The sequence below is a fragment of the Anguilla rostrata genome, chromosome 14 (genome assembly GCF_018555375.3).
Source record: "Anguilla rostrata isolate EN2019 chromosome 14, ASM1855537v3, whole genome shotgun sequence".
NCBI lineage: Eukaryota > Metazoa > Chordata > Actinopteri > Anguilliformes > Anguillidae > Anguilla > Anguilla rostrata.
This window is the reverse complement of record NC_057946.1, coordinates 16,057,980-16,070,848: the sequence shown is the minus strand read 5'-3', so window position 1 is coordinate 16,070,848 and position 12,869 is coordinate 16,057,980. Positions and strand designations below refer to the sequence as shown.

At 41.9% G+C, this 12,869-nt stretch overlaps 1 protein-coding gene across 27 annotated transcripts in view; it reads left to right on the top strand.

Moving 5' to 3' along the window:
* Positions 1 to 12,869, top strand: part of LOC135239007 (formin-binding protein 1) — a 76,745-nt gene that overhangs the window by 40,114 nt on the left and 23,762 nt on the right. For 17 of the 27 annotated variants that reach the window (XM_064307294.1, XM_064307289.1, XM_064307296.1 and 14 more), the window contains exons 5-7: positions 1,263 to 1,325; positions 3,023 to 3,127; positions 7,433 to 7,447. In XM_064307294.1, coding sequence (XP_064163364.1) covers positions 1,263 to 1,325; positions 3,023 to 3,127; positions 7,433 to 7,447 — 183 coding nt within the window. The remainder of the gene's footprint in view (positions 1 to 1,262; positions 1,326 to 3,022; positions 3,128 to 7,432; positions 7,448 to 12,869) is intronic. The other 10 variants (XM_064307292.1, XM_064307305.1, XM_064307315.1 and 7 more) reach the window with 1 other exon arrangement.

Sequence of the window (12,869 nt, the reverse complement as noted above, 5' to 3'; positions counted from 1 at the left end):
TAACTGATGGGAGCACTGGGGACTCTTTAAAAATTTCTCACTCGTTTACAGAACATGTCCGGAGCGACAGCTGTCCTGCCTTGTGCAACATGTTGGTTTGGCAAGGCTTTCTCCCTCTCGCACTCTCTCGCTCTCTCTCCTGAGTCCACTTCACTCCAGTGATTGCCCACGCCCTCACCTCTCCATGATAATCTGATTGTAGGTTCCCCTGTAAGGAGAAGATGAGCGCCTCTAGAGAGCCAATTAATCTTCACAAACTCACGTGGTGGTGCAGTCACATCTGGGTACTGTGGCAGGCAGCATCAGATTGGGGTGTTGCTGTGAAAACAAGCTGCTTGCTTGTAAGTCCAAAGCCTAAGTTGCAGTATCTGGTGTCCATGAACTGCTTGAGAGCAGTGGCGACAGGCCAAAGCCTCCATACGTGCACACATGAAGATTTGAATCTTGAATACATCACTGCCATTTCCAGGCTGAATGATCTTGGAAACATAAAAAGAGGAGGGAAAAAAGCACTTATTTGAGGCCCAAAAAGGGCTTTGTTTGCTTATAACAGTCAGGCTCATGTTGGTCACCCTTCATTCATAAGGCCGCCTGTCAGCACGTGGTAAAGAGGTCCCTCTGACCGTGTTCCATGTTTAGTGATGCAAGCAGAGGAGGGGGCGCAGATGTGGAAATGTGGCTCTGATGGAGATTGTTTAGAAGCTGCCTCTGAAGTGCTTTCTGTGTGAGAAACAGTGAGGAGGAGTGGTCACACAACAGGACTTTTTCCAAGACTTTCAGTTCTGGGCGGAAGTGGGCCCCTGACCCAAGCTGTTCTGGATTTATGTACCAAATTGGCAATGTTGCACATTGCTCCCCTTAGAGTCACACTGCACTGCATGGTAAATGGTAATAGTAAATGGACTGCATTTATATAGCGCTTTTATCCAAAGCGCTTTACAATTGATGCCTCTCATTCGCCAGAGCAGTTAGAGGTTAGGGGTTAGGTGTCTTGCTCAAGGACACTTCGACATGCCCAGGGCGGGGTTTGAACCGGCAACCTTCCGACTGCCAGACAATCGGTCTTACCTCCTGAGCTATATCGCCTATATGGTCCATCTGCCTCTTGTGTCCATCCTGTCTGGAGACAAACAAGGATGACTTAATCGGCCTTAAGATGTCAATATGGTTCAAATCCGCTTATGCACCAAGGAAGAGCAACAGATGTGTGCTAATGCCATGTTTCTATCATTTATGTGTTGTTTTCTGTTTCTCCTGTTTAGCATTTCCATGATGGACGCAAGGCACAGCAACACATTGAAAACTCCTGGAAACAGCTGGAATCTGTGAGTTTCTCCACTAACTATATTTTAGTAGTATTACTGGAGATGTTTTAAAGAGCAGTAGAAGTGTGGATTATGGCTGCCTGCATATAGTAGGGATGCAACGTTTCATGTAAAAAAAGTAAACAATTGGGTCACCACCCACGGTTCACTTAACAAAGTGGTACTTTACCTTTTGAGAGAAACCTAAGTTGCAAACCTAAGTCAAATTAATCTTTTGAAACCTATCCAACTGAACTAGGAAATAAAATCATGTAAATTCAAGAAACTGACACTGAAATGTTTTTGTTACCTTTAAAGTATTTTCAATTATTCAGATTCATAGTTTGTTGAAATGCGTAGGACTTAAGTACCTACAATATTGCTAGTTTGAATTCTGGTTCACACTTCTATACACACTGCATAGCTAGTACCATTTCTACATACAAATAGTACTTGATTACTTCCATACTGTAAATTCAAGGGCAGTAAGTAAAATGTAAGTTACAAAGTTCAAATGAATAAGAATAAGAATCGCGACGATAACAGTAATTTGTGTTGTAAGTCTCACAGTTGTCTTACTGCAGTGTTGCATTCAAGGCAGAGTGCATGTGGGCTAAGTTGGTGAGCTCCAGACCCTGGCACCCAGGGCCTTGTTAGCCAGTTTATACCTCATCGTCTGTTTTTGCAATATTGATTTATGAGAGGTCAATGAATAAGGAGCCAGACACAGGTGACCAGACGTTCTAGACTGGCGGAGGGTGAGGAGTCCTCAGAAGGCCAGGGGTTATGGCACTCTTTTCCTCCCATATACAGTGCTTGATATCAAGTGTTGGGGATATGGGGGTGGCTGTGAGCAGAGATCAGATTTCCGAATTCAGATGGATCCATTACGGCTTCCAGAATGTCAGAGGAGAGCCCTGCAAGCCTGCCTCCACCCCCCATTCTGGACAACATCTGCGTCTGGAGGGGGCAGAATTAGGGAGTGTAGGAATGAGGAAATTAGCGATGGAGGAATGGAGGGAGTCCCAGGCATGTGGTAGATTGCCACCCCGGAGCACTGTAGCAGCACAGCCTTCCGCCCACCAGCTCCAAATGCCCCCACCCAGTGTTAAAAGAAATATTGCAGTCTTGTGCTTCTTCAGACATTCAATGTTTCAATGATTTCATTGTATGAGAAAGAGCTATGGGAAGCTACAGTGTGCTCAAATTATATAGACACAGAACAAGCACTGTTTGTTCAGATGGTGTTGCACACAATGATGCCTCTTTACAGTATAATCACAAATAGAGGCTGAACAAACCCCTCTCTCTGTCATTGACAGTAGTGTAGGGTGCTGTTTAGGGCGTTCATTATGAGAGGGCCTGCAGATTAGAGTCCAGGGCGGTAGGACACTGACTTCACCTTCCAGTATGACGTTTGATCTTGTTCCAGTAAGAACTGCGTGGGTGCTTAGCATGTACCTAACCACTTTTTTGAATATGTGTTAAAATACTTCTTCCAGTTAAGTTTAATTATTGAAAGCATACTCTAGGGAAAGAGGAGAAATAGCATTGTCTCCTTGACAACAGTCACCCGCAAAGGAAACTCTGTCAGCTCCTTGTGGTGTGTATGAAACCTGCAGAGATCTGTTCTACTTTCGTTCCCTGTACAAATTCCACCTTGCTCTGTTTGTGGTTAATGAGAAGCCACTCATTCTGTGTGTGGTCACTGTTTTCAGAGTAAACGCAGGTTTGAGAGGGACTGCAAAGAAGCGGACAGGGCGCAGCAGTACTTTGAGAAGATGGACGCAGACATCAACGTGACTAAGGCAGACGTGGAGAAGGTGAGCAACCGAGTCGGAACCAAGGGATTCTCCCTCACAACTAGAACAGCCCATGCAGACTGGGTCCGGCTCACACCTCCTTCCTCTCAAATAAACTCTGATTGGTGCCGGAAGTGGACCCTTGAATCGTCAAGACTCATGGGATACCGCTTTGAAGGCGATGATGTACAGACCTCTTTAATCTGATATACAAATGTACAAGCTTCACTGGAGCAGTGTGACGTTGCAGATGAATGTAAATGGAGTTAGAGTTTCCTTGCAGTACAAGGCTGGTATTGTCAATGTGGGCCGCTAGCCTTCTGCTGTGTGTTTCTTTCAGGCCCACAGAGTGCAGGGTGACAGCGAGCCTCACTAATCTCTATAAACCCCATTATGAGAGAATGTGGGGGTTTGAGCCATGAAGAAATGACTGTAAATGACAACAATAAGCCAAAGTCCCAGCTAGTTTATAGGCGATGTCTCAAGCAGCGGCTATACAGTAACTGTGAACAAACTCTCATTTCCAATTTCTTCTGACCCTGCTAGTCTTTTGACTTGTAGGTGTCTTGAGTTTGTACGGATCACTGGACAGGACTTTTGCTTTTACTTCTGAGGTCTCTATTACCTGATCCCTTTCAGAGGTGGAAGTAGAGTAAAAACCATTGTGGAGTTTCACACAAGGCTTTCACAGAATGCTTATTTGACATAGGGGGACAGCATGAAGGTGACGCATGATGCATCTCCTGCCCCTTTTTAATAGCTGTTATTAAACAGGACCTGCTCAGGTTGATAGAGACTCACCTTAAGAGCACCTACTATATTTAGCAGCTGCCACAAACCTGCAAGGGTATACAGCTAATGGGTGAGCGGACAGTCCTCGTCCACCAGCAGTCAGGACTACAGATCTAATTGCTGAAGTGATTTAGATGTGATTATAATGCAAATACACTTGTGACAAGGGCCTTTTCTTCAGCCTGGAAACATGGTGGCTGCAATGCCTTCAGTTCGGGAATACAGCTTCTGTGGGGAAGTGAGATAACAACATTTCTCTCTCATTCAGCCCTGTGTTTCTTTAACACTTGGTCTGAATGCAGAACAGGATCACTGAACTGTCCCCTGAGGCCACTCAAACAGACACTGTCCAGTATTGGAAGTGAAAACACTTGTGTGAATCAATGTGAACCTTTATTAGATTGTATTCCTATATAATCACACATTGTTGGAGATTGTTGCGTTAGAGATCATTTTCCCTGGTCTTTCTCTATGGCCTGAAGGGTATTTGTACAAAACTAGAAAAATCTGAGGACATTGTAAGTCTGATTATATAATGTTGTCTTAAGAAAACAGAAGACCAGCTGAGTGAAGAAACCTGCAAGTCTTTCTTGAAACTCCAATCATTTGGAATTACCTAGAATTTAGTGATTTGCCTGGCCCTGAACATTCATGGTCTTAAAAAAAAAATAGAAAAAATAACACAAAACCCATAGTTTTCTATTCTGCTTGAGTAGTGCTTTATCATTTATTAATGCCTGTAATTTATTATTTACAGAACAAGCAGAAGAGTTCAAACACTGATGTCAGGAAGGTTGCGTTTCCTCACTGTATACTCAGAAAGAGAAGCATATTTTTGTAGGCTAATGTATCTTGCTAGCCTAAAACTATGTACAGACTATATTTTAAAGTAGACACTATCATTACTCACTTGATTCCCATTTTCTTAGTCACACAACAAACATGTATTTCAGTGTATGTAGGGTATGTGATTTGCAAGGTGTGGGCCCTCCACCAGAGCTTCATAGAGGGTCACAGTAAATGGAATGTACACAAACATTTAAAACCTCCTAGAGCACAGGGGTAAACAAATAAATAAATACAAACACGGGACTGACCTCTCTTAGATAAATCTGCATCTGTACTCTCACACACACAAACTCATTACAATCACTTTGTTTTCATGTTGCCTCTACATACACACTAAAGCACCACTGGACTGCACAGTGGTTTCTTTAGATCCCTCATATACCAAGAGATCCTCTGAAGTGGGCCTTCAAGAAGTTGTACGTAGTACCCACTGTGCATGTTTATTCCTGAATGTGTATTGTTCTTCAATGGAGAGCAGTCATACTTATTCAGGTTCACATGAAGTTGTACTTTGTTAAATACCAAGCTTTGCTCTCCTGGCAGATCACACTGTCCTAGAATGACACAGATTTTCCCTGACATCCGAGCATTGCTGTTTAGAGAATGTCCCCCAGCAGCTATATAGGAAAAGTATACACCGGAACCTGAAACTTAGTGGACAGCAGTAAGAGGGACACATTTTTGAGATGGGATTACAAGAATTTAGTGTAATGACACACGTCATTTTGATGCACCTGTTATGACAAATGTAAGTATACAGTTGGCTCTGACATATAGTATATTTTACCATAGTACAATGGGAGATTTGGTTGAGACTGGTGAAGTTTGGTTTTCATCTTCCATTGTTACATCTAATGATTTTATCATTGTGTTTTCAGAAAATTATTATTAAAGTCCATTTAATCGCCTTTATCACTGAGTGTTAAGTTATATTTTATTTATTTCAGATGGGGGTTAAGTTTATTTTTCTGCCCTTAAACAAGCACAGATTTGATTTCAAATAAAAAATGCATTTTAATTATTCTTTACCCTCTTGGAAATTTTAGTTTTTCATAACTCCTGCATTTGTGCTTTTATATCTACATCAGTGATTCATCACATTCTGTTGCCGCTATGACCTGTAAACTGAGGACTCTGCCATCACTTTACTGTGCTGCCATTAGCTGGTAAATATTAGCGCAGTCCTGCTATGCTCTGAGAAGCAGTGCACTGTAGTAAGTATTGCTTGGGGCTTTAAAAGGTCTTTGTTAGTTAGTGTTGATCAGAATTTGTGGCCCTTGCCCTTTTTCTGTCAAATTGTGAAAGTATAAGTTTCTGTCCAGGGACATTGACACACAGGACAGAGAGGGACAGAGAATGCCAGTCATTTATCCAGGACTGATATGGATATTTTTGCAGTGATCAGTTCTACAAGCCCTGCTTTACCTGGAGGACTCGGTCATATGGGTGTCTTCATAACACACTCAGAGAATAGGGATGACACTAATACCAGTGTGTGTGAGTATGTATAGGCTCCAGTTTATTCTTAGTTATGGTATTTTTTTTGGTGAGTGTGCATTCATTTCACTCCACCATTTACTTTGTTGCATTTCTACTGTTTCTATCCAATAAACTGAATTGGTGCAGTTCACTATGCTGATTGAAAAGGAGCCTGACCAGTCCAGTTCTCCTATAAACCACATAGCATCAGCCATCATGTTTATTTTTGTGTTTATGTATACACATTGTTATGTGTCCCTCTATCCATTCAAATGAGGGATGGTCTGACTTAGAATTGCAGTGGCCCCACAATCATTTTGCTGCCTGCTAAATGGAGCAGCATTAAAGTGTTGTGTTCTGAGTGGAGGAAGAATCTGCTGATATTTGGATTCTCTGTGCTGTGTGAGCAATTGGGCTCCCCCATCGCAGAATAGTCATGGTTTTACATAGCAGGTAGGGGGTATAGTGGTTATTGTAGGGGCTCTTTTGTGTAAAGAGGCTGATTCACAGTTTACTGTTAATGTTCATTGTTTGGTCTGGGTGCCGCCTGCCATAACAACACAAAGATAGGGACTTTCCCATAAAAGCTAAGGAGAAATGGATGTGTGGGCTTGCATGTACATCAACAAGGTCTCTTAATGCAGAGAACACTTCCAATTCTCCATGCCCATGGTTTTCAGAATAATTTAATTCAAACAATCACAAAAAGATCGGAGTATGTTGAGCCAAGTTTTGGTTAAAACAGCAGTTGATGTGACCTCATACATTTTATTGTCCCTGCTGGGGGAATTTCCTCACATTAGCGGTTTCACACAAACCCATCGCTAAAAATATCCATAGGTTTCCATTTCTCTAACTTGTGTGTCCTGAGCTTTTTGAACGGGGTTCAATATCTGATATCCAAGTTTTTTTTTTTTTTTTTTTACATAAGTATTTAATCACTGAAAATAAAGGAAGAATAACCTCCATGCATTGTCCTACATACTCAGTAATACATCTCTTTTACCCAGTAATTCATGCCTGTTGCTGATTTGCACCATACATGTTCCATAAAAATTATCTACCATTTTCATAATTCAGGGTTTACCCTGGGGCTCAGTGAGCTTACTTATTAATATAGTGTACTCCAAGACTCAGTCTGTTAAATCGCCTTCCTAGTACCCTGAAGCTAACTCCTATATTTTTGTTTTCTGACATGCCTTGAAGCGATGTTCCCACAAGGTAGGTTCACAACACGTCTTTCATGTTTGTGGGGACTTGTTTATCTGTTCACCGTGCACTCAGTCACTCCACGGCCAGTTCACCACCAAAGACAGTCATCCGTTTGAACGTTAATAGCATTTAAACAAAATCTTCCACCCAAGGAATTAGTGTCTAGTCTGTGCAAGGTTTCAGGGGTATCTACCTGATACACAACCGGTTGAAAAACAGTTTCAACATCTCTTCTTTCATTGTTTTGATCTTCTCTAACTCACCATCTAGGCATGAATTTATGTTCTGTGACGCTTTATACCTCTAAACCCAACAAAATTTACTATACAAAGGTAACATCTTATTTTAATGAGCCTTTGAATTAGAACTAAAGAATATTCTTTATATTGTACCTTAAATATGGTTGCATATTTCAAGGTGCATATGGATGGTCTTTAGTACCTTGGAAAAACTGAATAAAAATTAATTATGTGACAGTACAGTTTCTGTCTTGATGAGTAGCCAGACCAAGCCTGTATTGGTTTGGAGTCAGATGTGACTCATCTTTGGTCAGAAATACTCCCTGTATCAGGGAAAACTACCCATGTGTTGTCATAAGATCCAGGTCTTCCGTCTAACCTGTGCGCATACTGTATGTGTGTATGCTTGTACGTCATGTGGGGTCCGTCTTGTTGCTCATGAACTGTATCTGTGCGTACTGTGCATGCCGAGCACAATCTCACCAGAACTTCTTGAGTGTTTTGCCTGACTGTACTGGACAGCATTTGTGCCATTTATTTCATCAGTCATTCAAATTATTTAATTATTCAGTCATTCATCAATCCATTTATTCATTCATTCACGCATATACTCGTATGTAAGCATTGTTTATTTTCCTCTCGTGGCCTCTGTAAGCATGAAATGAGCATCCTCATTTGATGTGCCTGCTTCCACACTTCACAATTACTCAGGTGTATATTTTACTGCTTATATTTCATTCAGCTACTGTTTTCACTCACATGTGCACAGACAGGTAAACAGATACACTCATGTTCAAGTATGAGCGTTCGTAGATGGATTTCATAAATTAAAAATTTCCTAATAGGGAGAAACTATTTTACCGCTGTGTCATTCATTTAAAAAGAGTTGTGGAATTTGGTATGCCAGTTCTTTTTGCTGATCTATATTTCTATTGATTTGAGATAGCACAGACACGCTTGTGCTCCCCTTTGAAGCTAGAGATGTCAGGTGCTGGTTCTTATCACACTACAGTCTATGAGTTGGGCTCATTTGGAGGCTGAAGACCTCTTATGGGTAGTTAATCTGGTGGACAGCCCTACGGTGCTGTCAGCTACAGTTGGCACTGGCATGTTCCCACTGGGGGGCCCATGAACTAGCACAGTTGCTTAACAGGAATGGCCAACCAGCAGCCCTTTCTGTATTTTATTTTTTTTTCAACTTAATGGAAGTTCTGATATTTTTAGAGTTCATGTTTTTGCAGATTTAAGTAATTATGTTTTCAGAGCTCTATGAGCAGTTAGGCAAGTCTATCTGCAGATGGTCAGAAACTCATAAAGCCACTTCCCTCAAGGCTTAATGCAAGACTTCCCTCTAGTGAGATCCCACTGCCTGACTTGAGGCCTGGTTTCAGACGAAACTTCCTTAAACTGGAAATTTAATTGAGGATTTCTGAACTCACAGTATAAAGTGCATGCTAAAAAACATTCAAAAGCCAAAACATGCATTAGGCCTAATTTATTAATTGAAACTAAGGACAAATATGAAGGAGAGACTTTGCTTAGTGAAGTGCTTTTCTGTTACCTTCTGTTGTTTCAACAGAGAGGAAGATCATTTGCAGGAAATGTGTGTGCGTCACACGGTCAGCACATGGTTGTCTCATCAGGGACAGTACATAAAGTAGGACACTGGAACAGTGCTATAGTGCAAAAAGACAGATGCATAAATGCATGGACCCACTATTTACATTTGCTTAAGCTAGAATTCTTTGTTTGTAGAATGTTGAGGATGTTGACTCTCTATGGAACTAAAAGATCTATGGCCATGGCTGGTGTTGGCGAAAGGTACTCTGTACCTACAGCCAGATGGTAGACATTCATGTTGACTGTACAATGACAGATTTATCACTTAACGCAGTCTATACCTGTGAGTTGGATAGAGGGAGTAGTTGAAATGGTACTTTAACAGTTCATGTTTCGTAGAAGTCCCCAGAATGTGGGTTCTGAGTAACTGGCACTTTCTATGCAGCTTAAACACACTTCCTCTACGCAGCGCATTTGCCATGGTGAACTTGATGTTTTTTTTCAATAAACAGGAAGCGAGGCGATTGAAGTGCAGATTATTCTGACTGTTGGTTGCTCTGTGGTTTTTGACTGGCGGTGAGCTGTGATGTCGCTCCTCTGCTTGACTGATATTCCTGTCATTTTAATTAGTTCAGCCTTGCTGCTGCTTTGTTGGAGATTTTGGATTGGCAGATGGCAGGATTCTTTTTTCTGAGTGTAATTTTAGTGTAATTCCTGGTAGGCGTGCCACATTTCCATTTGTGCATGTCTTACGGCTTCTGCTCTGACTCTTCACTTCTCCCTGAGTATGATCTTATGGGCTCTGCAGAGGCTCCCTGAGACCTGACACGAGTGGAATGATGGAGAGTATGTTGTGGGCAGAGATTTCATTGTGTGTTTAGTTTTATTTGCTTCCCTCCTTGGGAGAGCTGCTCTCCTACCTTTCAGTTTGGAGGCCTTTGTATCAGTGCCAGAACATTTCCATTGCTCTTCTTTTCACATGCAGAATGTGTTTTAAATGCATATGGAATAGGAGATTTGGCATGTGTGTAATTGCATTTGTTTTCTAGCATGTAACTGAAGTAGTTTTTTTTTTCTTTGTTCAAAGCTAATGCTTATTGAATAAATAGTACACGCGTGTCGGTATGTTACATTACACAAAAAGGTTGGATGACTGTTTTCATGGTAGTGGAGCTGAAACACAGGATTAAAAGTGTCTCTTGCCCTCCAGGAGGAGGAGGAGTAGGATGTGATGGCTTAGCTGTGTTGTAATCACACTTCCCATAGCCTGCTCGATCTCATGAAAAACAGAATCCGCTAAACAGCCTGTGCTCCTTCCAGGGTTCCTGTACAGCTCTGAGAGCATGCCAACCCCCCTTCTCACACGTTTCTCCTTGGTCGTCTCCTTCATTATTTTAATGCATCGTCACATTGTGTGTTATTCAACGTGTCCCAAGATGCAACGCACCGTGAACGACCTGCAAGGTCATTTTCCTTTGGTACTTTTCATTTTGTGTTGTCCTCAGTATAAGACTACATACAGTGTACTGCAGATAAGTCTGTGGTCAAGGACTTCGCATGCTGCACCCCACATGCCTTAAAAAGGAACCTTCCCCATCTATGATGAATGGTTCAGACTACTGGACTGCAACCAGTAGTCTGCCAAGCAGAGTACACAAATAATAAGCAGAAACTTAGCTGTTTTTGTACTTTTTGGTGTGTGTGTGTTGGGGTGGGGGGGGGGGGGTGGATCTCTGTCAGCTATGCGGTTCTATAAGGTTTGCTACTAAGCTGGAGATTAAATGTAATGCAGCAATCCTTCTGATATTTTTCAGGGAATACTTTGAGGCCTCAGGCCAGTCATGGGTGCAGATTTCACTCCTATGTCCCTCTATTCAAGGCCCTTAATGTGAGCTGTGGGCTGTATGAATGAAAAGTACATGAATGCTAATAATGTAACTAAAATGGTTTGTCAGAGGAACTCTCACATTCCTGACTTGGTTTTAGCTGATGCTAACGATGGTACTCCATGTTGACAGAAATCCTTGTAAAGTTCATTGAACTCGAGAGATAAAAACACAGAGAGCTTGACAGGGACTCCTGGTTCTGCTGTTCAGGTTGTACTCATCAGGCAAGGGTTTAAAATGCAACCCTCAGTCTGTCGCCTGAGCGTCATTAATGCTGCAGTGCTGCGCGTATGTCTGCACGCTTCTGGGTATGCTCGATGCACAGCGGCTGTCCTGGAGGACTGCCAGTCAGGAGATCGCACAGGGGAGGAGAGGTGATTTTTTCCCCCTCCAAGGTGACACCATTATTCAGTTACTTGATTGTAGGGGCTCTCAGCAGATTACATTTTTCAGTTCACCTGCAGTAATATACTCTTCTTGACAGTACTGCACACTATTTATAGAATTGTATGGAATACCTGTGTTTTCAGAATTCTGATAATTGTGACACCCACAGCATTACTGCAGCATTAATGTTAATCAGCAAAGTTAAATATTTTGTACTTTTGTTTAACTAATAATTTAACTTAAAGATTATTTAAATTTTGGTAGTTGATATTATTACTATGCTGTTGATATGCACCCACTGGTGTTCATGGATGCTTGCATTACATACAGAATCTCTGCCCTGTTCAACCTCAAACACTGCCCTAACAATGATTTGAATGAATATACCATTGAAAAACTGGGTGTGTGTTGTGGTAATGAATTAATTCTCTTCAGGGGCATAATTTTGTTGCACTAGATATACCTGTGGTCCCATGGCATTGCTGGTTGCTCGATGTTGGCAGCCACTGAGATTTGGATTGGGGTGCCAACGCTTGGCACAGCTTCCTCACCGGGCAGCATTCTGTGGTCATTTGCGTGTACCCGCAGATTACACACAGAGGCTGCCTCACGTGAAACTCGGAGAAGCTCCAGCCTGAATGGTCAAGCCGGATTCATTCGCCCTAACTAGCCAAACGCACATGTGTCTGGCACATTGGTTGGCCTCCCAGCCTGGAGTAAGATGAGGGGAGCACTGTGCGAATGGAAGGGAAGAATGTCTGGCTGCTCACCTCCAGTCTCAGTTTACACCATCACTGGATTGCTTACAATGCAGTCAGCCAAGTGTCATTGATGAGCAGTCCAGCTGCTAATGGAAATTTGTAGAGCATCAATATTTAGTACAGAGCACAGTGTTTCTAACTTACCCTTAGATGGTGTGGTCTGCTCTAAGGAGATTACGTGCTTTGAAGGGGTTGGCTGGAACAGAGGTGTGATTGGCTGTAAAACAGATGATTTCATAAACTCTAAAATTAAAAACATGAATGGAAGAATGGGGCCATTTCTTTGGTTTCCTGGGGTTTATGGTTCCCCAAAGGGCAGTTTAACCTTCATGGTTGGGATTATTGTTTTTATGTATGGATGGACATGTGCCATATTGCAGCGATGGGGCCATTTAAAAGGTTTATACAGTGCAGAGCCCCCATAACTTCTAGATTTGAATTTGTGCATAAATAAATTTTGTTGCCTGAATTAAGGGTATACAAACACAAAAAAGAAACTGTACTGTGAGAATGGTAACTGAAAGAGATGACCAGACTGTGCTAAAAATGACTGCAACTCAATTATTCTACTGTCAGTTATTACAGGTCATTATAATTC